Consider the following 24,559-nt stretch of genomic DNA (forward strand, 5'->3'; position numbering starts at 1 on the left):
GGAAAAAAACTTTTAGGAGTAAAGTTTAAGGAAGAAAAACTTATATTAAAATGCCCATCAATGCAGCGTTATCGTGTCCATCTGCAGCCTTGCCCCAGTGTCCATTGCAGCCTTGTCAGTGCAGCCTTGTCCCAGTGCAGCCTTGCCCCAGTGCAGCCTTGCCCCAGTGCAGCCTTGCCCCAGTGCAGCCGACATACACAGCCGTGTGTAAATTCAAATAAGGCGCCGAGACTTCAGGGACTCGTCGGATCCGAGATACACATACCCGAGTGTCCTCGGCTTTTCTCGCCGCTGCTCACAGTCACGCCCAGTCCCTCCCTATGATGGACATAACACAGGTCCAATGGTGGGACTGGGCATGACTGTGAGCGGCGCCAAGAAAAGCCGAGGACACTCGGGTATGTGTATCTCGGCTCCGACGAATCCCTGCAGTCTCGGTGCCATATTTGAATTTACACACAGCTGTGTATGTCGGAGGCAATTGCGACAATCGCCGCGATCGCTCCGATCAACCAAAATTGGCGGGGATCGGCCTATAACATGCACCCACGATTTTTCCCTGATTTTAAGGGGAAAAAAGTGCGTGTTATATGCCGATAAATACAGTATTTTTTTTTGCTAGAAAATTACTTTGAACCCCATTGAATCCAGCTGGAGAGATACATCTGATATCAGCACTGAGCCTGGGGGTGGCTCCAAAGCGTGATTTGACTCAGGGTAACAGCTGGGTCACACGCTCTGAGGTGAGCAAATTAGCCTAGGGGGACCACTGAAGTGCACCGGAGCATGGTTTGCAGCACCTAGGATGTATTAGCATGACGGATGATATCACACTTGGACACCACCTACACGCACAGATTTGGATTGTAATATAGGACTTTTTCACCTGTTACTTTGCAACTATGCATTAGGGCATCTATGATGTCTTATACGGAGCACTAAGCACCTTCTGCATTTATTTATGCACCTCACTGTTTGCTTTTTATATTATTGATGTTTTCATACAAATCCAACATTTGCACTTTGCACTTTTATATGTAAGAGGACAGTATAATTATTTATTTCTGTTATTTCTAGATTTATTTGTATTTTGTTTTTATTTTGGATTCATTTTTTAGAAGTTTTTGGTTTACTCGAGCGCAGCGCATATTTTCTATCCCCAAACATTATATATTTTTTTTAAAGCAAAGGCCCTACAGATTAAAATGGTGGGTGTTGCAACTTTTTTTTTTCTCACAGTATTTGCGCAGCGATTTTTCAAACACTTTTTTTAATTTTAATGCACTAGAACACACTATATTGCCCAAATGTTTGATGAAATAAAAAAGATGATCTTAATGCCGAGTACATGGATACCAAACACGACATGCTTTAAAATTGCGCACAAACGTGCAGCGGTGACAAACTACATACATTTTTAAAAGCCTTTTTAAAACCTTTACTGGTTACCACTTTAGATTTACAGAGGAGGTCTACTGCTAAAATTACTGCCCTCGATCTGACCTTTGTGGTGATACCTCACATGCATGGTGCAATTGCTGTTTACATATGACACCAGACCGACGCTTGCGTTCACCTTTGCGCGTGAGCAGAGGGGGACAGGGGTGCTTTTTTTTTTTTTTTTTTTAATTATTATTTATTTTGCTTTTTTGTTTTATTTTTAAACTGTTCCTTTTAATTGTTTTTTAACATTTTTATTGTTATCTCAGGGAATGTAAATATATCCCCTATGATAGCAATAGGTAGTGACAGGTACTCTTTTTTTGAAAAAATTTGGGTCTATTAGACCCTAGATCTCTCCTCTGCCCTCAAAGCATCTGACCACACCAAGATCGGTGTGATTAAATGCTTTCCCAATTTCCCAATGGTGCTGTTTATATCTGGCGAAATGTAAGTCATGAAATGCTCGTAGCTTCCAGTTTCTTAGGCCATAGAGATGTTCGGAGCTGTTCTGGTTTCCAATAAGCTCTATGGTCAGCTGGCAGAACCACCGGCTGCATTCTCAGGTTCCCTGTTGGGACAGGAGAGCCCGGGAAAACCATGGAAGACAGTAGAAGGGGGGAGACGTTCCCTCCCACTGCTTGTAAAAGCACTCTAGAGGTTAATTAGCCGCTAGGATTGCTTTTACATTAAATCCGACCACTGGCTGAAAAGAATGATACCAAGAGGATACCTAAACCTGCAGGCATCATTCCGGTATAACCACTCAAAGTCCAGCAACATACCAGTACGTTGCTGGTCCTTGTTGGGCATATATTGTAATGTTCTTTTTTTATGCAGCCTGTGGGCTGAACGAAAAAAAGAGATTGATCTGTGGGTATGCCCACCATTAGAATACCGCCTTTCATCCACCCACTTCTAATGATGGGTATACATGCACCATTTTCTTTTAACTGTGGTGGTGAAATCACCTCCTACAGCGCTGGAGTCGCTGATTTACGTATCGTGGGAGCAAGCGCTGTTGCTGTCAAGATAAATAATTATCATACCTGCAAAGCAAATACAATAAAACATAGTCAGAATAAAAGTAAGGGGGGTCCATTTTAAGGCCACCCGGCGCATTGGAATGTGACAGAATAGGAGTTTCAAGGCCCCCCCCAGGTAGTTAATTGGGCAGCTAGTTGGGTGGGCGGGGCTTATTTCTTGTCAGTTAAAGTGAAAAGAAAGGTTAAAAGGTATAAGCTTAGGTAACCAATAAAAAGGTCATATAGCCAAGGTCTAGGTCAGCTGACCACTGGAGGTCAGCTGACCTTAGGGAACATTCCAGAAGATTAGGTCACATGACACTTTTGGAATGTTCTGGAAATGTCAAAAGGCTATATAAGGCAGTGCAACAGGTGCTCTTTGCCAGTTTCCCTCCCCCCTCCCTTGTCGCTGCCTTATAATATTATTTGGGTTTACCCTCCCAGTATCTTAAAGGAGTGATTAGTTTAAAATTGTTATACTTGTCATCAACCTGATTCGTAGTGGCTGGGTTGCTTATTGTAAGGTGGTTTTGAGTAATTAGGTTATTTGTGAATTTATTTATATAACTATGAATGGTTACATTGTTGAAAAATAATAAATTGAATACCAATAATAAAGACTGCGGCCAAGTTTACTCCACTATCTGGTTTGTTGTTTTTTTATTTATAGGTACTATTTCTGTCTACATTCCCATAAATTAGCGGCAATGAATTGATCAGCATCTAAATTGCTTTGGTCCACAATAGATCTATAGAGATCTTCGGTGAAAAACAGTGAAGAAAATCAAGTGATGTAAAATCAACTGTTTCCACCTGAATTCCGGGTTGGCCAGTGAATGGGGGAAGTACGGGTGCTGCAGAAGTGGTGGGCTCCCAATTAGGATTGGCGAATGCAGCAGGAAGGGCACTATGGGCTCGACGGGCCTGTGTTTGTCTTCTTCTTGGTGGCAGTGGGACACTACTCATGCTTGCCACCTCGACAGCTTGAACTGCACTTATGGGACTCGCCACGTCACCACATGATACTGCAGTGCTGGATGTACGACCAGGATGTACTAGGCCGCTGGTGCTTGCCAGTTCACCAGAAGGATGAGCGGCACTAGTACTTCTCTGCTCCATACGAGAGCCCTGCTGTTCTTGCACCTCAACAACAGCAGAAGAAGATCGGGGTCTGGTACGCCTGACCTTGGCAGGGACCACAACTCCGTCGTCAGAGCTATCTGTCAGGGTGCCTCTGCTGTCTACAGGTTCGTATTCTGAGCCTTAACAAGGGGACCCCCAGATCCTGCCCCCGCCCTGTGTGAAATGGTAAGGGGGTACTTACCCCTACTATTTCACTAAAAAACTGTCAAAAATGTTAAAAATGACAAGAGACAGTTTTTGACAATTCCTTTATTTAAATGCTTCTTCTTTCTTCTATCTTCCTTCATCTTCTTATGGTTCTTCTGGCTCTTCTGGTTCTTCCTCCGGCGTTCTTGTCCAGCATCTCCTCCGTGGCGTCTTCTATCTTCTTCTCCTCGGGCCGCTCCGCACCCATGGCATGGGGGGAGGCTCCTGCTCTTCTCTTCATCTTCTTCTTCATCCTCTTCTCTTCTTCCTTCTTCTCTACCTCATTTTCTTCTCTGGGCCGCTCCGTACCCATGCTGGCATGGAGGGAGGCTCCCGCTGTGTGACGGCGTCTCCTCGTCTGACGGTTCTTAAATGGCGGGGCCACCCGGTGACCTCGCCCCCCTCTGACGCACGGTGACTTGACGGGACTTCCCTGTGATGTCACGGGGAATGCCACAGGGAAGTCCCGTCATGTCCCGTGCATCAGAGGGGGCGGGGTCACCGGGTGGCCCCGCCCCCGTTATTTAAGAACCGTCAGACGAGGAGACGCCGTCACACAGCGGGAGCCTCCCTCCATGCCAGCATGGATGTGGAGCGGCCTGGAGAAGAAAATGAAGAAGAGAAGAAGAGAAGAAGGAAGAAGAGAAGAGGATGAAGAAGAAGATGAAGAGAAGAGCGGGAGCCTCCCCCCATGCCATGGGTGCGGAGCGGCCCGAGGAGAAGAAGATAGAAGACGCCGCGGAGGAGATGCTGGATGAGAACGCCGGAGACAGAACCAGAAGAGCCAGAAGAACCAGAAGAAGATGAAGGAAGATAGAAGAAAGAAGAAGCATTTAAATAAAGGAATTGTCAAAAACTGTCTCTTGTCATTTTTAACATTTTTGACAGTTTTTTAGTGAAATGGTAGGGGTAAGTACCCCCTTACCATTTCACACGGGGGGGCGGGATCTGGGGGTCCCCTTGTTAAAGGGGGCTTCCAGATTCTGATAAGCCCCCCGCCCACAGACCCCCACAACCACTGGCCAGGGTTGTGGGGATGAGGCCCTTGTCCTCATCAACATGAGGACAAGGTGTTTTGGGGGGCTACCCCAAAGCACCCTCCCAATGTTGAGGGCATGTGGCCTGGTACGGTTCAGGAGGGGGGAGGCACACTCTCGTCCCCCCCTCTTTTCCTGCGGCCTGCTAGGTTGCGTGCTCGGATAAGGGTCTGGTATGGATTTTTGGGGGGACCCCACGTCATTTTTTTTTTTAATTTTGGCCGGGGTTCCCCTTAATATCCATACCAGACCTGAAGGGCCTGTAATGGAATTTAGGGGGACTCCCACGTCATTTTTGTTTTAATTGTTTTTAATTGTTAACACTTTTATTGTTTGACTTTAAGCATTATTAAAATCACTGCTCCTGAAAAAACGGCCGTTTTTAAAACTTTTTCTTGCATTGATCCATGTCCCCTGGGGCAGGACCCGGGTCCCCAAACACTTTTTATGTCAATAACTTGCATAAAAGCCTTTAAAATTAGCACTTTTGATTTCTCCCATAGACTTTTAAAGGGTGTTCTGTGGCATTCGAATTTGCCGCGAACACCCCAAATTGTTCGCTGTTCGGCAAACTTGCGAACAGCTAATGTTCGAGTCGAACATGAGTTCGACTCGAACTCGAAGCTCATCCCTACTTCCCAGTTGGTTGATACCTACGAGGTCATTTGAAGATATCACTGGAGATTCTGGGTCCTTGCATCCATCCGGGAGAGCCACTGATTTGGATATCCAGGTTTACATGATTCGGTGTCGCTGACATCCGGGTCCATCTGTTGCAGTAAAAGTGTCCAATCTTACTCACCTTCAGGATTCACCATTGTTGATGCTTCACATTTCCCTTCACACATTGGAAAATCATCACTCCATTGTTGTGGACTTCTACTTATTTTTCCTTTCTTTGGATTTATGTTATGAGACTCACATCACATAGTATTTTTCCATTTCACATATCCATACATTTTATTATGTTGGATTTGGAACATTTTTCACTCATTGATCATTGCACTTATCCCTTGTGCACATATTTTGTTAGCGCTATATTTTGTCCATAGGAATGTTTATGTGTGAGCTGAGGGAAGCTAAGAGCCCTTTCACACTGGGGCAGTGGAGGGGCGTTGGCAGAAAAGCGCTGCTAGTTTTAGCAGGGCTTTACCGCTATTATAGCGGGGCACTTTTAACCCCCCAGAAGGGGTTAAAAGCGTCCACTTAGCACTGCTTTCAAATCGCTTTTAAGGCACTTTGGAAGTGGTGCCCATTCATTACAATGGGCAGGGGAGGTGGAGGAGCGGCTTCCCCTACCGCCCCGAAGATGCTGCTTGCAGGACTTTTTTTCCTGTCCTGCCAGCACAGCGCTCCAGTGTTAAAGCAGTCAGGCTCCCACACTGGGGAGCATTAATAGGTGTTTTCAGGCACTTTACAGGCGCTATTTTTAGCGTAAAAATGCCCAAAAAGCGCCCCAGTGTGAAAGGGGTCTAAGGGCTCTCTCTCTCTCTCTGATGTTGGATTCTGCTGCCGGGTAAAAAGGCTGATTGCTGACAGAACACTAAAAAGGTACCTGGATGTTTTGAAGAACTCATTAGGGGGGCATTGTGTTAGTTAGGAACTGACATGCGTTTCTTTAAAGTGATATTAAACACAAAACCAAAAATGAAATATAATGCAGCTAACCAATCATGAGATGTGACGGCTGCATTAGCATTCTTTTTTCATCTTTTTCCCCTCTGTTTTCACCTGGTGATCGGGTCAGTAAAACACCTGATCATTATAAGCACCCCTGTCAGTGGTAAATGGGTTGTCTCAAACTTCGAACTTCTGCATCTGCTTGACAGCGTGTTCTGTTGAAAAACAACAAACTTACAGAAAGAAAGAAAGAAAGAAAGAAAGAAAGAAAGAAAGAAAGAAAGAAAGAAAGAAAGAAAGAAAGAAAGAAAGAAAGAAAGAAAGAAAGAAAGAAAGAAAGAAAGAAAGAAAGAAAGAAGGAAAGAAAGAAAGAAAGAAAGAAAGAAAGAAAGAAAGAAAGCATTAGCAGGTCCCGGTGGACATCAAGTCCACCATACCCACCAATCAGCTCCTGCTGTGTCTTATCACAATAGGAGCGGCCCGGCGGCTGCAAGCGCACACCCCTGAACCCAAAGATCAGGGTCACACACTAGGTACGTGATCCTGTGCAGCAGAGCCATTCAAGAAAAGCTGATGTAAAAAGTGTCTCATGTTCTCTGGTGAGGTCTATATAAGAAATAGAGAGTTCATTGAGCAGATCTGTGTGAGAACCCAGAGAGGCAATTTCCTGAGATAATGTGGATGTGGACTTTTGAAGCTCACTGTGTAATTTAGTTAGTAATTTGAACCATAGCAATTCCAGGCTTTGGTCACGGTCAGCTTTAGTCAGGGGAGAGGAGCACTGTCTTTGGAGGAGCACTGATCCACCTGCAGAGGCTCTGATGACAGAGAAGGAGCACCAGTGGGGAAGGGCTGTGAGACGATGCCATGCTGCACTGTTCCCGGGTCCTGAGGAGATAGTGGGTGAGCGATCTCTGTGCTCCTCCACTGCGTTTTAATATATATATATGTATATATATATATATATATATATATACATACATATATAGGCATACACAAAGGTGTAAAAATGGGGGAAAAGAAATTGCGCTCGGTGTTCAATATGAATATGAAAACTAATGATAAAAAACCGTGAAGGAAATCCTGCAGCTAAAACACAATAACCCAAATACAGGGGCATACAAACTAAACAATATAAAAAACAGTGTAGCGCTGGATTGTGAGAAAAAGCGCATATATTGATATATGCGAATATACTAAAACCTGTAAATTTAAGAAGGCTATATGTCACTATTCTAAAGTGATCAAACACACATGTGTGACTCTAAAAAGTGTTCAAATAAACCTATATAGGTATATGAACAGTGAATAATATGAACAAATACGTGTATATAATGTGGATATATTACGTGAACTAGATATCAACGTAAACAACAAAGATCAATACCGTTATGATTGGCAATATGTAATTAGGAAAATATGCCAACCACTTGATGTTGATAATTCCAAAAAAACTTTTTAGTGCTTAACAATATTATAATTATTAGTTAATCATATGATAAAAACAAAAAACAAAAATACCCAAAAATAGTGAAAAATATATGAATAAAGGAGTGGGAAAGTTAGAACCACCCAAAAAGTTCATATACTGCAAAATAAGTGTAGAGTCCCAAACTTGATGAAATTCCAGCATATAATTTCAATTCAGTGTTCCACTGCAACTGTAGCCCATCACCAAGAGAATAAGGCTGGAGGCTTACCAGACAGCCTGCGACCACCCTTATTCAGGGGGGTCTAAACAGGCTCAGTAGAGATGTATGGGTCCAGTAGATCTCACCTAGAAGGGCTCCACAGGAAGATATTGCTTGTGGTCACCGGATACTTTCCAGAGGTGTTCCTCGCTTGGCAAATCAAGGGGTTCCAGGCAAAGTACAGCAGTATTGTCAGCAGGTGCCCCAGAAAGAAAAAAAGGACTCCGATAGTGCAGACCAATCTTACTGCTTTATTTAAAAGGATGCCATCAAATATATATAAAAACAAAACTTCTGGCAGGGGATGGTAACAAAAACAAACTCCACCGCCGTTTAAAATCAAATCGCGCATGCGCGACACGAGCTCACGTTGTGACCCTACGGCCGTTTCGTCACAACTGACGTCATCAGGGGTACCCCTGAGCTCGTGTCGCGCATGCGCGATTTGATTTTAAACGGCGGTGGAGTTTGTTTTTGTTACCATCCCCTGCCAGAAGTTTTGTTTTTATATATATTTGATGGCATCCTTTTAAATAAAGCAGTAAGATTGGTCTGCACTATCGGAGTCCTTTTTTTCTTTCTGGGGCACCTGCTGACAATACTGCTGTACTTTGCCTGGAACCCCTTGATTTGCCAAGCGAGGAACACCTCTGGAAAGTATCCGGTGACCACAAGCAATATCTTCCTGTGGAGCCCTTCTAGGTGAGATCTACTGGACCCATACATCTCTACTGAGCCTGTTTAGACCCCCCTGAATAAGGGTGGTCGCAGGCTGTCTGGTAAGCCTCCAGCCTTATTCTCTTGGTGATGGGCTACAGTTGCAGTGGAACACTGAATTGAAATTATATGCTGGAATTTCATCAAGTTTGGGACTCTACACTTATTTTGCAGTATATGAACTTTTTGGGTGGTTCTAACTTTCCCACTCCTTTATTCATATATTTTTCACTATTTTTGGGTATTTTTGTTTTTTGTTTTTATCATATGATTAACTAATAATTATAATATTGTTAAGCACTAAAAAGTTTTTTTGGAATTATCAACATCAAGTGGTTGGCATATTTTCCTAATTACATATTGCCAATCATAACGGTATTGATCTTTGTTGTTTACGTTGATATCTAGTTCACGTAATATATCCACATTATATACACGTATTTGTTCATATTATTCACTGTTCATATACCTATATAGGTTTATTTGAACACTTTTTAGAGTCACACATGTGTGTTTGATCACTTTAGAATAGTGACATATAGCCTTCTTAAATTTACAGGTTTTAGTATATTCGCATATATCAATATATGCGCTTTTTCTCACAATCCAGCGCTACACTGTTTTTTATATTATACACAAAGGTGTCCCAAGGGGGTTAATGTGTAGCAGGGTCTATGACAGGAACGAGGACCCCTGGAATCACATCCGAATTCCCGTGCGGATCCAGAGCACTGATTAGAAGCAGCTGCTCCACTCCATGCCACGCATGCACCCCTTGACAATTTCAGTTTAAATGAGTTTTCTTCTCATTCAAATGTTGTCTGTTTATGTATAAATATGATCAATTGTTCAAAAGTGCCCTGCTTGTACACAAGTTTCCTTATGCGGCAACTTCTCAGGGTCTTTTAATCTTCTGTGATGATGGGTTCATCCAGAGGTTATTCAGCGAACCCATTGAGAAAATAATCTATCTTCACACTTCTCTTTTATAGTTTTAAAAAAAACAAAAACATGACAACAAAGAGGGGCACAAAATCCAAAGATCACAAAATCCAAGGATCACCTTCAGGTTTTCAAGAGGGATCAATCAGGCATCTAACTTCTGGACTACCTATCACATTTCTTGAGGCCCTGAAGTGCCAGGACAGGAGAAACCCCCTACTAATTGACCCCATTTTGCAAAACAAAAACCCCAAGGTATTTTCTAAGAGGCATGGTGAGACATTTGAAAGTCACATTTTTGCCATAAGTTTTTTGTACTATCATTCATGATATAAACACAATATAACATATGTTTTTTCCCTGTTGATCTTTCTTATCTACTCAGAAATAATATTTTCAAGCTCCTGAAGAAGTGACTATTCGTGAAATATATAAAGGAAGATACCATCAGGCTATCCTGCCCAACACCTTTTCCTGGGCCCTACTACAGTTGAGGCACCATTGTCCTCTTAATTTGGCCGTTGTTTTGGGACTTGAGTGATAGACACTTACTCATCATTCAGCCTGATGGTTTGGTGTAATTCATTTTTACTGTATTATATATAATTAATGTTTTTAAGATATAACTTAATAACATTTGTTAATTTTTCTATAATAGTGCCTACAAAGTCCACATTTTTCAGTTCTTGCGGGTTCTTATACACATTATGGGATGCGGCACAGTAGACTCCTTGGTACACCCCAGTGACACCTGGGGAGATATGTACTATATACTAGTTATCCAAAGGGAATAAAGTACATCTTAACACCACAATACCATCCACACTGGATACATAAAGGACATTTAAAAATGGCCTAAAGACACCTCTGTATGAGGAAATCTTCAGCAAAATTATAACTATTGCTCTACAGAACTACAGGACAGTGTCACTGGGGAATTACCTGAAAAACTGATGATAGTTCGACTTGTGTTCTATGAACTTCACTCACAAGTTTAAAGCCATCAAAAAAGAATCAGAACCACTAAAACTACAAGCTAGATAACTACCCTCATTCCTGTCCAGTGGGTGAGGATAAGGAAGCCACCAACCAAATCAAAGTTTAACCTCAGTCTATCGTCTATAAAATCCTAGTCATGAGTACTGAACATCTTACCCTCTCCTCTTTATCATAACACGGGGGGGGGGGGGGGTTCTCTAGTTCATAGAGATGAAGTGCAAAGTGCTGGTAACACTGCTTAGGATTTCAGGGCAGCACAGGAAGTTAGGCGCTCACTGGATTTCTGGCAGGATCAATAGGTAATATTTTTCACTTATCAAACAAACCAAAACACTTTCAATGGTATATTTAACAGAACAAAAGCAAAGTTTGTGTTTAGGGTTTACATACATTTTAGGGTGTTTTTTATTTTATTTGTATGGATATTCATCCAGTGAAACTGCTGGTACATTCTGTTTGTGTGAATGAGGCTAAATCAAATGTTCTCAGGCTATTTCCCTTACAGGTCAAATGCTATTCATGAAAAAGTGGTCCACAAAAATAATGCATTATAACCATTTAATAGAGCTGATGATCATAGAAAATAAGTATTTACTATAGTCCTCAACTCCATCTTGTGGCCATAATGAGGTATTTTCCCAAATTATTCTATTTTTTATGAATGATTAAAATTTGACCCGTAGAGGAAATAGAAGGAGAAGATTCAATTTTGTCCCATTCACCCAGAATGAATGTACCAACTGTTTTACTGAACAAATAGTTATGATATATTTATTTATAAATACACTTTGCGGTTAAAATGTTAATCCTAAAATCATATATTTAATTACACATTGTAATTCAATTATTTCTATGTAATCCAAACATTCTTAAAAACTGGAGTCAGTACAGGAATCACTGCTTGCAATGTACCATGGGATATGTAGTCCTTGAAAATTGAGCAAAAGCATGCTGGGAATCTAGAAAGTTGAGGAAAGAGATGGCCAGCAGACAGACAGAACATACAGCATGTACAATTAAGCTTGTATTGGATTGTCAGTTTCAACCATTGTTTGTATTCTTATTACAATGCTGATGTTATAACATGAAAGTATATGCTGCGACCAGAGAACTTTTTTAAGTATAAAACACATTTTCAGTACCTACAACATACCCATTACTTACCTACTTCACTGTACACATTCAGAGTTCTGTGTACAGAGATGGGCTGTGTTAGAGAAGCGTGTTCCACTTCTACATAAAGCACGGCACCATCATCTGTATCTGCACTCGGGGTTATAGTAATGGAGCAGAGACACTCGTACATTTCAGTCCAGCAATTTCTTATCTTAACTTCCATTTCCACAGGTAACAATGTACGGCTTGCAGCACCTTCCTCTAGAGGAGGCAGAATATGAGAATTGTCTCCCCAGGATTCCCAGGAGGTGATAAGATGTTTTTCGTCATTAAGTCTTTTCAGATATACATTTATCTGGATTTCTTTTTGTCTGAAATCTGTTATCTGACAGGTTAGAGTTGTTCTCTTCATATGAGGAATAGAATAATCTCCTGAGATCTCAGATACAGTAATATCACCTAGAAAACAATGAGAAGGAGTAAAATACATCTCCATTTCCTTAATATGCCATAAGAATGTATTTAATTAATATTGCAATGGATAATTTTCTAACCACATCCCTTATGGCACAAATGCCAACCAAAAGAAAAAAGGAGTGGGATGTTTTGAAGGTGTTACCTCTCAAGGAGTAACAAAAGCTCTCATATATATATACTACTAAAAACATATATTCACATCACATCTCCAAAAGCCCGATACTGAGTTACTTTGCCTGCAGGAGGTGTGTTACTGGCCAGTAGGGATGAGCCCGATGTTCGAGTCTAATGTAAGTTCGACTCGAACATCGGGTGTTCACCTGATAGCCGAACATTATGCGTTATTCGCGCCAAATTCAAAAGCCGCGGAACACCGTTAAAGTCTATGGGACACTAACATGAAAAACCAAAAGTGCTCATTTTAAAGGCTAATATGCAAGTTATTGTCATAAAAAGTGTTTGGGGACCCGGGTCCTGCCCCAGGGGACATGTATCAATGCTAATTTTTTTTTTAAAAACGGCTGTTTTTTCGGGAGAAGAGATTTTTTTAATGCTTAAAGTGAAACAATAAAAATGAAATATTCCTTTAACCACTTCAGCCCCGGAGGATTTGGCTGCTCAATGACCGGAGCACTTTTTACAATTTGGAACTGCGCTGCTTTAACTGGTTATTGCACGGTCATGCAACGCTGTACCCAAACTAAATTTGTGTCCTTTTTTCCCACAAATAGAGCTTTCTTTTGATGGTATTTGATTGCCTCTGCTATTTTTATTTTTTGCGATATAAACGGAAAAAGACCAACATTTTTGTTAAAAAAATTATATATTTTACTTTTTGTTATAAAAAAAAATCCAATAAACTCAATTTTAGTCATACATTTAGGCCAAAATGTATTCAGCCACATGTCTTTGGTAAAAAAAATGTCAAGGAGCGTATATTTATTGGTTTGCGCAAAAGTTATAGCGCCTACAAACTAGGGTACATTTTCTAGAATTTACACAGCTTTTAGTTTATAACTGCCTATCTCATTTCTTGAGGTGCTAAAATGGCAGGGCAGTACAACCCCCCCCCCCATTTTGGAAAGTAGATACCCCAAGGAAATTGTTGAGAGGCATGTTGAGCCCATTGAATATTATATTTTTTTGTCACAAGTGATTGAAAAATGACAAAAAAAAAGAAAAACATTACACAAAATTGTCACTAAATGATATAATGCTCACACATGCCATGGTTATATGTGGAATTACACCCCAAAATACATTTTACTGCTTCTCCTGAGTACGGGGATACCACATGTGTGAGACTAGCCGTGTACAGGACCCCGAAAACCAATCACCACCTTCAGGATTTCTAAGGGCATAATTTTTTTATTTCACTCCTCACTACCTATCACAGTTTCAAAGGCCATAAAATACCAAGGTAGCACCCCCCCCCTAATGACCCCATTTTGGAAAGTAGACACCCCAAGCTATTTGAGAGCCATGTTGAGTCCATGGAATATTTTATATTTTTCCACAAGTTGTGGGAAAATTACAAAAATATATATATTTTTTTTTTTTTTTTTTTGCACAAAGTTGTCACTAAATGATATATTGCTCAAACATGTCATGGGCAAATGTGGAATTACACCCCAAAATACATTCTGTTGCTTCTCCTGAGTACGGGAATACCACATGTGTGAGACTTTTTGGGAGCCTAGCCGTGTACAGGACCCTGAAAACCTAAGGGCGTAAAATGGTGATTTTACTTCCTCACTACCTATCACAGTTTTGGAGGCCATGAAATGTCAACATAGCAAACCCCCCCAAATGACCCCATTTTGGAAAGTAGACACCCCAAGCTATTTGATGAGAGCTATGTTGAGTCCATGGAATATTTTAAATTTTGCCACAAGTTTCGAGAAAATTACATTTTTTTTTTACACAAAGTTGTCACTAAATGATATATTGTTCAAACATGGCATGTTTATATGTGGAATTACACTCTAAAATACATTCTGCTGCTTCTCCCGAGTACGGGGCTACCACATGTGTGGGACTTTTTGGCAGTCTAACTGCGTACAGGACCCCGAAAACCAAGCACCGCCTTGAGGCTTTCTAAGGGCGTAAATTTTTTATTTCATTCCTCACTGCCTATCACAGTTTTGGAGGCCATGAAATGCACCCCCCCAAATGACCCCATTTTGACAAATGACACCCCAAGCTATCTGCTGAGAGGCATGTTGAGTATTTTGCAGACCTCGCTTTTTGTCACAAAGTTTTGAAAATTGAAAAAAAATAAAAAATATAAATTTTTCTTTTCTTTCTTCATTTTCAAAAATAAATGAGATCTGCAAAATACTCACCATGCCTCTTAGCAAATACCTTGGGGTGTCTAGTTTCCAAAATGGGGACATTTGTGGGGGTTTTGTGCTATCTGGACATTTCAGGGCCTCCGTAACTGTGATAGGTAGTGAGCAGTAAAATCACAATTTTTCGCCTTTAGTAAGCCTGAAGGTGGTGATTTGTTTTCGGGGCCCCCAAAAGTCTCACACATGTGGTATCCCCGTACTCAGTAGAAGCAGCAGAATGTATTTTGTGGTGTAATTCCACATACAACCATGCCATGTTTGAACAATATATTATTTAGTGACAACTTTGTGTAAAAAAAAAAAAATAATTATCTCGAAACTTGTGGCAAAATATAAAATATTCCATGGACTCGAAATGCCTCTCAGCAAAAAGCTTGAAGTGTCTTCTTTCCAAAATGGGGTCATTTGGGAGGGGGGGTTGTGCTATCTTGACATTTCAGGGCCTCCAAAACTGTGATTGGTAGTGAGGAAGTGAAATCACCATTTTTTGCCCTTAGAAATCCTGAAGGCGGTGATTGGCTTTTGGGGTCCCGTGCGCGGCTAGGCTCCCAAAAAGTCTCTTACATGAGGTATTCCCGTACTCAGGAGAGGCAGCAGAATACATTTTGGGGTGCAATTCCACATATGCCCATGGCATGTTTGAACACTATATCATTTAGTGATAACTTTGTGCAAAAAAAAAAATCATTTTCCCAAAACTTGTGGCAAAATATAAAATATTCCATGGACTCAACATGCCTCTCAGCAAATATCTTGGGGTGTCTACTTTCCAAAAAGTGGTCATTCGGGGGGGGGGGGGTTTAACTGTCCTGGCATTTTATTTTATAACATTAGAATCTTATGTCACACATCACCCACTCTTCTAACCACTTGAAGACAAAGCCCTTTCTGACACTTTTTGTTTACATGAATAAATACCATATTTATCGGCGTATAACACGCACCCCAAGTTTAGGAGGGAATTTTAAGGAAAAAAACTTTTAGGAGTAAAGTTTAAGGAAGAAAAACTTATATTAAAATGCCCATCAATGCAGCGTTATCGTATCCATCTGCAGCCTTGCCCCAGTGTCCATTGCAGCCTTGTCAGTGCAGCCTTGTCCCAGTGCAGCCGACATACACAGCCGTGTGTAAATTCAAATAAGGCGCCGAGACTTCAGGGACTCGTCGGAGCCGAGACACACATACCCGAGTGTCCTCGGCTTTTCTCGGCGCTGCTCACAGTCACGCCCAGTCCCTCCCTATGATGGACATAACACAGGTCCAATGGTGGGACTGGGGTGACTGTGAGCGGTGCCAAGAAAAGCCGAGGACACTCGGCTATGTGTATCTCGGCTCCGACGAATCCCTGCAGTCTCGGTGCCATATTTGAATTTACACACAGCTGTGTATGTCGGAGGCAATTGCGACAATCGCCGCGATCGCTCCGATCAACCAAAATTGGCGGGGATCGGCCTATAACATGCACCCACGATTTTTCCCTGATTTCAAGGGGAAAAAAGTGCGTGTTATATGCCGATAAATACAGTATTTTTTTTTTGCTAGAAAATTACTTTGAACCCCATTGAATCCAGCTGGAGAGATACATCTGATATCAGCACTGAGCCTGGGGGTGGCTCCAAAGCGTGATTTGACTCAGGGTAACAGCAGGGTCACACGCTCTGAGGTGAGCATATTAGCCTAGGGGGACCACTGAAGTGCACCGGAGCATGGTTTGCAGCACCTAGGATGTATTAGCATGACGGATGATATCACACTTGGACACCACCTACACGCACAGATTTGGATTGCAATATAGGACTTTTTCACCTGTTACTTTGCAACTATGCATTAGGGCATCTATGATGTCTTATACGGAGCACTAAGCACTTTCTGCATTTATTTATGCACCTCACTGTTTGCTTTTTATATTATTGATGTTTTCATACAAATCCAACATTTGCACTTTGCACTTTTATATGTAAGAGGACAGTATAAATATTTATTTCTGTTATTTCTAGATTTATATGCACATATTTGTATTTTGTTTTTATTTTGATTCATTTTTTAGAAGTTTTTGGTTTACTCGAGCGCAGCGCATATTTTCTATCCCCAAACATTACATATTTTTTTAAAGCAAAGGCCCTACAGATTAAAATGGTGGGTGTTGCAACTTTTTTTTTCTCACAGTATTTGCGCAGCGATTTTTCAAACACTTTTTTTAATTTTAATGCACTAGAACACACTATATTGCCCAAATGTTTGATGAAATAAAAAAGATGATCTTAATGCCGAGTACATGGATACCAAACACGACATGCTTTAAAATTGCGCACAAACGTGCAGCGGTGACAAACTACATACATTTTTAAAAGCCTTTTTAAAACCTTTACTGGTTACCACTTTAGATTTACAGAGGAGGTCTACTGCTAAAATTACTGCCCTCGATCTGACCTTTGTGGTGATACCTCACATGCATGGTGCAATTGCTGTTTACATATGACACCAGACCGACGCTTGCGTTCACCTTTGCGCGTGAGCAGAGGGGGACAGGGGTGCTTTTTTTTTTTTTTTTAATTATTATTTATTTTGCTTTTTTGTTTTATTTTTAAACTGTTCCTTTCATTTTTTTTTTTACATTTTTATTGTTATCTCAGGGAATATAAATATCCCCTATGATAGCAATAGGTAGTGACAGGTACTCTTTTTTTGAAAAAATTTGGGTCTATTAGACCCTAGATCTCTCCTCTGCCCTCAAAGCATCTGACCACACCAAGATCGGTGTGATTAAATGCTTTCCCAATTTCCCAATGGTGCTGTTTATATCCGGCAAAATGTAAGTCATGAAATGCTCGTAGCTTCCAGTTTCTTAGGCCATAGAGATGTTCGGAGCTGTTCTGGTCTCCAATAAGCTCTATGGTCAGCTGGCAGAACCACCGGCTGCATTCTCAGGTTCCCTGTTGGGACAGGAGAGCCCGGGAAAACCATGGAAGACAGTAGAAGGGGGGAGACGTTCCCTCCCACTGCTTGTAAAAGCACTCTAGAGGTTAATTAGCCGCTAGGATTGCTTTTACATTAAATCCGACCACTGGCTGAAAAGAATGATACCAAGAGGATACCTAAACCTGCAGGCATCATTCCGGTATAACCACTCAAAGTCCAGCAACATACCAGTACGTTGCTGGTCCTTGTTGGGCATATATTGTAATGTTCTTTTTTTATGCAGCCTGTGGGCTGAACAAAAAAAAGAGATTGATCTGTGGGTATGCCCACCATTAGAATACCGCCTTTCATCCACCCACTTCTAATGATGGGCATACATGCACCATTTTCTTTTAACTGTGGTGGTGAAATCACCTCCTACAGCGCTGGAGTCGCTGATTTACGTATCGTGGGAGCAAGCGCTGTTGCTGTCAAGATAAATAATTATCATACCTGCAAAGCAAATACAATAAAACATAGTCAGAATAAAAGTAAGGGGGGTCCATTTTAAGGCCACCCGGCGCATGGGAATGTGACAGAATAGGAGTTTCAAGGCCCCCCCAGGTAGTTAATTGGGCAGCTAGTTGGGTGGGCGGGGCTTATTTCTTGTCAGTTAAAGTGAAAAGTAAGGTTAAAAGGTATAAGCTTAGGTAACCAATAAAAAGGTCATATAGCCAAGGTCTAGGTCATCTGACCACTGGAGGTCAGCTGACCTTAGGGAACATTCCAGAAGATTAGGTCACATGACACTTTTGGAATGTTCTGGAAATGTCAAAAGGCTATATAAGGCAGTGCAACAGGTGCTCTTTGCCAGTTTCCCTCCCCCCTCCCTTGTCGCTACCTTATAATATTATTTGGGTTTACCCTCCCAGTATCTTAAAGGAGTGATTAGTTTTAAATTGTTATACTTGTCATCAACCTGAGTCGTAGTGGCTGGGTTGCTTATTGTAAGGTGGTTTTGAGTAATTAGGTTATTTGTGAATTTATTTATATAACTATGAATGGTTACATTGTTGAAAAATAATAAATTGAATACCAATAATAAAGACCGCGGCCAAGTTTACTCCACTATCTGGTTTGTTGTTTTTTTATTTATAGGTACTATTTCTGTCTACATTCTCATAAATTAGCGGCAATGAATTGATCAGCATCTAAATTGCTTTGGTCCACAATAGATCTATAGAGATCTTCGGTGAAAAACAGTGAAGAAAATCAAGTGATGTAAAATCAACTGTTTCCACCTGAATTCCGGGTTGGCCAGTGAATGGGGGAAGTACGGGTGCTGCAGAAGTGGTGGGCTCCCAATTAGGATTGGCGAATGCAGCAGGAAGGGCACTATGGGCTCGATGGGCCTGTGTTTGTCTTTTTCTTGGTGGCAGTGGGACACTACTCATGCTTGCCACCTCGACAGCTTGAACTGCACTTATGGGACTCGCCACGTCACCACATGATACTGCAGTGCTGGATGTACGACCAGGATGTACTAGGCCGCTGGTGCTTGCCAGTTCACCAGAAGGATGAGCGGCACTAGTAATTCTCTGCTCCATACGAGAGCCCTGCTGTTCTTGCACCTCAACAACAGCAGAAGAAGATCGGGTCTGGTACGCCTGACCTTGGCAGGGACCACAACTCCGTCGTCAGAGGTATCTGTCAGGGTGCCTCTGCTGTCTACAGGTTCGTATTCTGAGCCTGAATCTGACAGATGAGTGACTTCCTCTTCACTATCTGTCATGTTTAGAAACGTGTCGGCCTCTTCACTAGTGTACCTTCGATTGGACATTTTGGTCTCTAAATTTACTGGTACAGTAGTGAGACTCACAGGAAAAATAGCTCCTGACTGTCATTGACTGATTCAAATGCTACCAAAAATTTTTTTAGCATTCGCAGGGATCAGGCATGACTCTGCGAATGCTGCAGTTATGTGTTTAGTGTTCTGTAAACGACAGTGATCGATTGATACCGCACTTGGGTAGGCTGGGCTGGGCAAAGGGGCTAAACGCAGGTGCTAGCAGGTATCTGGGCTGCGTTTTTGGGAACCCTAAACTGCTGGGGATGCCAATATAGTTCTGATCAGATCAGATATTGATCCGTTCAGTTACTATACTACTAAGGGAGGTGTATGGTGCGTGCGTGGGTGTTAGCGATACTGGCACTAATCTGACGCTGCCTGGGGTGATGCAGACCCTGACTGACTCTAAAACCTAACTGATCTCACCCACTGGGTGATCGGGGGGTTAAACCTTTATTGGGTAATATACGGCAGATGCCCTAACGCTATAAAAAAAATCTAGCTAACCAGCGTCACCCGTGACACTTATACAGTGATCACTGGTGACAGGGGCTAATCAAGGGGTTAAACCTTTATAAGGGGGGGGGAGGGGGGTCCCTAGACCTATCTGAGCCTACCAATAATTACCCTAACACTGATTAGTGTCACTAATGACACCAGTACAGTGATAAAAAAAAAAAATCTGAACACTGTACTGGGTGGCACAGTGTCAGGGGGTGAAGAGGTTAAATGGGGGGTGATCAGGGGGTGGCAAGTAGAAATGAGCTTCGAGTTCGAGTCGAACTCATGTTTGACTCGAACATCAGCTGTTCGCCAGTTCGCCGAACAGCGAACAATTTGGGGTGTTCGCGGCAAATTCGAAAGCCGTGGAACACCCTTTAAAAGTCTATGGGAGAAATCCAAAGTGCTCATTTTAAAGGTTTATATGCATGGTATTGTCATAAAAAGTGTTTGGGGACCCGGGTCCTGCCCCAGGGGACATGGATCAATGCAAAAAAAAGTTTTAAAAATGGCCGTTTTTTTCAGGAGCAGTGATTTTATTAATGTTTAAAGTCAAACAATAAAAGTGTAATATTCCTTTAAATTTCGTACCTGGGGGGTGTCTATGGTATGCCTGTAAAGGGGCGCATGTTTCCCGTGTTTAGAACAGTCTGACAGCAAAATGACATTTCAAAGGAAAAAAGTCATTTTAAACTACTCGCGGCTATTAATGAATTGCCGGTCCGACAACACACATAAAAGTTAATTGATAAAAACGGCATGGGAATTCCCCACAGGGGAACCCCGAGCCAAAATTTTTAAAAAAATGACATGGGGGGTCCCCTGAAATTCAATACCAGGCCCTTCAGGTCTGGTATGGATACTAAGGGGAACCCCGGCCAAAATTTTTTAAAAAAATGACATAGGGGTCCCCCTCAAAATTCATACCAGACCTGAAAGTATGGATTTTAAAGGGAACCCCACGCCAAAATTTAAAAGAAAATTGGCGTGGGGTCCCCCCAAAAATCTATACCAGACCCTTATCCGAGCATGCAACCTGGCAGGCTGCAGGAAAAGAGGGGGGGACGAGAGAGCGCCCCCCCCTCCTGAACCGTACCAGGCCACATGCCCTCAACATTGGGAGGGTGCTTTGGGGTCCCCCCTAAAGCACTTTGTCCCATGTTGATGAGGACAAGGGCCTCATCCCCACAACCCTTGGCCGGTGGTTGTGGGGGTCTACGGGCGGGGGGCTTATCGGAATCTGGAAGCCCCCTTTAACAAGGGGACCCCCGGATCCCGGCTCTCCCCCCTGTGTGAAATGGTAAGGGGGTACAAAAGTACCCCTACCATTTCACAAAAAAACTGTCGAAAATGTTAAAAATGACAAGAGACAGTTTTTGACAATTCCTTTATTTAAATGCTTCTTCTTTCTTCTAACTTCTTTCTTCCTTCATCCTTCGGTTTCTTTCTCCATCCTCTTCTTCTTCTAGTTCTTCTGGTTCTTCCTCCGGTGTTCTCGTCCAGCATCTTCCTCTGCGGCGTCTCCTTCTCATTATCTTCTTTTCTTCATCTTCTTCTCCGGGCCGCTCCGCATCCATGATGGCATGGAGGGAGGCTCCCGCTGTGTGACGCTTCTCGTCTTCTGACGGTTCTTAAATAATGGAGGGCAGGGCCACCCGGTGACCCCGCCCCCCTCTGACGCACGGGGACTTCCCTGTGGCATACCCTGTGATGTCAGAGGGGGGCGGGATCACCCGCCCTCCGTTATTTAAGAACCGTCAGAAGAGTAGAAGCATCACACAGCAGGAGCCTCCAATCCAATCGTGGATGCGGAGCGGCCCGAGAAAAGAAGATGAAGAGAAGAAGGTGCCGCGAGAACACCGGAAAAAGAACCAGAAGAAGAAGAAGATGGAGGAAGAAACGGAAAGAAGATAGAAGATAGAAGAAAGAAGAAGCATTTAAATAAAGGAATTGTCAAAAACTGTATCTTGTCATTTTTAACATTTTTGACAGTTTTTTTGTGAAATGGTAGGGGTACTTTTGTACCCCCTTACCATTTCACACAGGGGGGAGGGCCGGGATCTGGGGGTCCCTTTGTTAAAGGGGGCTTCCAGATTCCGATAAGCCCCCCGCCCGCAGACCCCCACAGCCACCGGGCAAAGGTTGTGGGGATGAGGCCCTTGTCCTCATCAACATGGGGACAAGGTGTTTTGGGGGGCTACCACAAAGCATCCTCCCAATGTTGAGGGCATGTGGCCTGGTACGGTTCAGGAGGGGGTGGGGCGGCGGTCTCTTGTCCCCCCTCTTTTCCTATGGCCTGCCAGGTTGCGTGCTCAGATAAGGGTCTGGTATGGATTTTTGGGGGTAACCCACGCCATTTTTTTAAAAATTTTGGTGCGGGGTTCCCCTTAAAACCCATGCCAGACCTGAAGGGTCTGGTATAGATTTTGAGGGGGACCCCACGCCATTTTTTAAAATAAATTTTGGCCGGGGTTCCCCTTAATATCCATACCAGACCTGAAGGGCCTGGTATAGAATTTAGGGGGACCCCCCCAAGTCATTTTTTTTTTTAAATTTTGGTTCAGGGGTTCCCTTGTGGGGAATTCCCATGCCGTTTTTATTGCGACTATTAATAAATTGCCGGTCCGACAATACACATAACAGTTCATTGATAAAAATGGCATGGGATTTCTCCACAGGGGAACCCCGAACCAAAATTTACAAAAAAAATGACGTGGGGGCCCCTAAATTTCATACCAGGCCCTTAAGGGGAACCCCGGCCAAATTTTTTTTTCAAAAACGGCGTGGGTTCCCCCTCAAAATCTATATCAGACCCGAGCACGCAACCTGGCAGGCCGCAGGAAAAGAGGGGGGGACGAGAGAGCGTCCCCCCTCCTGAACCGTACCAGGCCACATGCCCTCAACATTGGGAGGGTGCTTTGGGGTAGCCCCCTAAAACACCTTGTCCCCATGTTGATGGGTACAAGGGCCTCATCTCCACAACCCTTGCCCGGTGGTTGTGGGGGTCTGTGGGCAGGGAGCATATCGGAATCTGGAAGCCCCTTTAACAAGGGGACCCCCAGATCCTGGCCCTCCCCCCTGTGTGAAATGGTAAGGGGGTACAAAAGTACCCCTACCATTTCACAAAAAAGTGTCAAAAATGTTAAAAATGACAAGAGACAGTTTTTGACAATTCCTCCATTTCTCTATGGATTTTCTGCTTAAACCCTGTGCACACATGCGCACTGATGCTCCCAGCTGCATTGGTGCCACAGTCATTCCCAAACCAGAATGGTCTATGCAAATCAGTGGGTGCTAGTTGCCAAGAAAATGGTGACCTAAGCAGTGGTGGCTGGTGCTCAAAATTTTTTTGGGAGGGCGCAAACAAACTGAAAATTCTGAAAAAAAAAACCCGTCAATTGCAGCCTCACTGTGCCATAAAATGCAGCCACTGTGCCCCATCATATGCAGCCACTGTGCCATATATTAAATGCTGCCAGTGTGCCCCCCGCCCACTGGCCTGCCGTCTCCACTTAACCTGTCTCAGTGGGACAGCTCCTCAATGTCTTCTCCCATTCTCTCTTCCCGTCCTCTGCTATGATTGGACTGCCTGTCGTTTCAGCCAATCAGGTGACGGGTAACAGATCCTGATTGGCGTCTGATTGGTGGAGATGCGGTTTAGTGTTAAGAAAGCGAATATTCTAATATTTTCTAACACAGCTGAGTGACCTGCGAGCGCCCTGCATCAGGTGTGATCAATTTTCAATGATTGCACCATAGCTTGTAGACTCTATAAGTTTCACAGAGACTAAATAATATCCACTAACTTGGGTTATTTTTTACCAAAGAGATGTAGCAGTATAAATTTTGGCCCAAATTTATGAACAAAAATGACTTATTTGCAAAATTTTATCATAGAAACTAAAAAAAAGTGTTTTTTTTCAAAATTTTCGCTCTTTTTTCACTTATGTCACAAAAAATAAAAAACACAGTGGTGATTTAATACCACCAAAGAAAGCTATATTTGTATGAAAAAAATTATAGAAATTGTGTTTGGGTACAGTGTTGCATGACTGAGCAATTGGCATTCAAAGTGTGAGAGCGCTGAAAGCTACAAATTGGTCTGGGAAGGAAGGGTGCATAAATGCCCTGTATTGAAGTGGTTAAGGACATTAACAGAGTTGTCCCGTAGCTACTACTTTTTTATCTTGGCTGTGTGCTTAGGGTTGTTTTCCTGCTGGAAGATGAACCTTCTCCCCAGTCTAAGGTCCAGAGCGCTCTGGAGCAGGTTTTCATCAAGGATGTCTCTGTACATTTCTGTATTAATCTTTCCCTCGATCCAGACTAGTCTCCCATTTCCTGCTACTGAAAAAAATCCTCACAGCATGATGCTGCCACCACCATGCTTCACTGTATGGATGGTATTGGCCAGGTGATGAGCCACGCCTGGTGTCCTCCAGATGTGACTCTTCCCAATCAGGCCAAAGAGTTCAATCTTTTTTTCATTAGACCAGAGAATTTTGTTTCTCATGGTCTGAGAGTCCTTCAGGTGCCTTTTTGCAAACTCCAGGCGCGCTGTCATGTGCCT

At 42.7% G+C, this 24,559-nt stretch overlaps 1 protein-coding gene across 2 annotated transcripts in view; it reads right to left on the reverse strand.

The window, feature by feature from the left end:
• The window catches only part of LOC141111843 (uncharacterized), a 320,382-nt gene that overhangs the window by 15,226 nt on the left and 280,597 nt on the right, over positions 1 to 24,559 (reverse strand). For both annotated transcript variants that reach the window (XM_073604002.1, XM_073604000.1), the window contains one exon: positions 11,965 to 12,375. In XM_073604002.1, coding sequence (XP_073460103.1) covers positions 11,965 to 12,375 — 411 coding nt within the window. The remainder of the gene's footprint in view (positions 1 to 11,964; positions 12,376 to 24,559) is intronic.

Source organism: Aquarana catesbeiana, linkage group LG11 (assembly GCF_042186555.1).
Source record: "Aquarana catesbeiana isolate 2022-GZ linkage group LG11, ASM4218655v1, whole genome shotgun sequence".
Classification (NCBI taxonomy): Eukaryota; Metazoa; Chordata; class Amphibia; order Anura; family Ranidae; genus Aquarana; species Aquarana catesbeiana.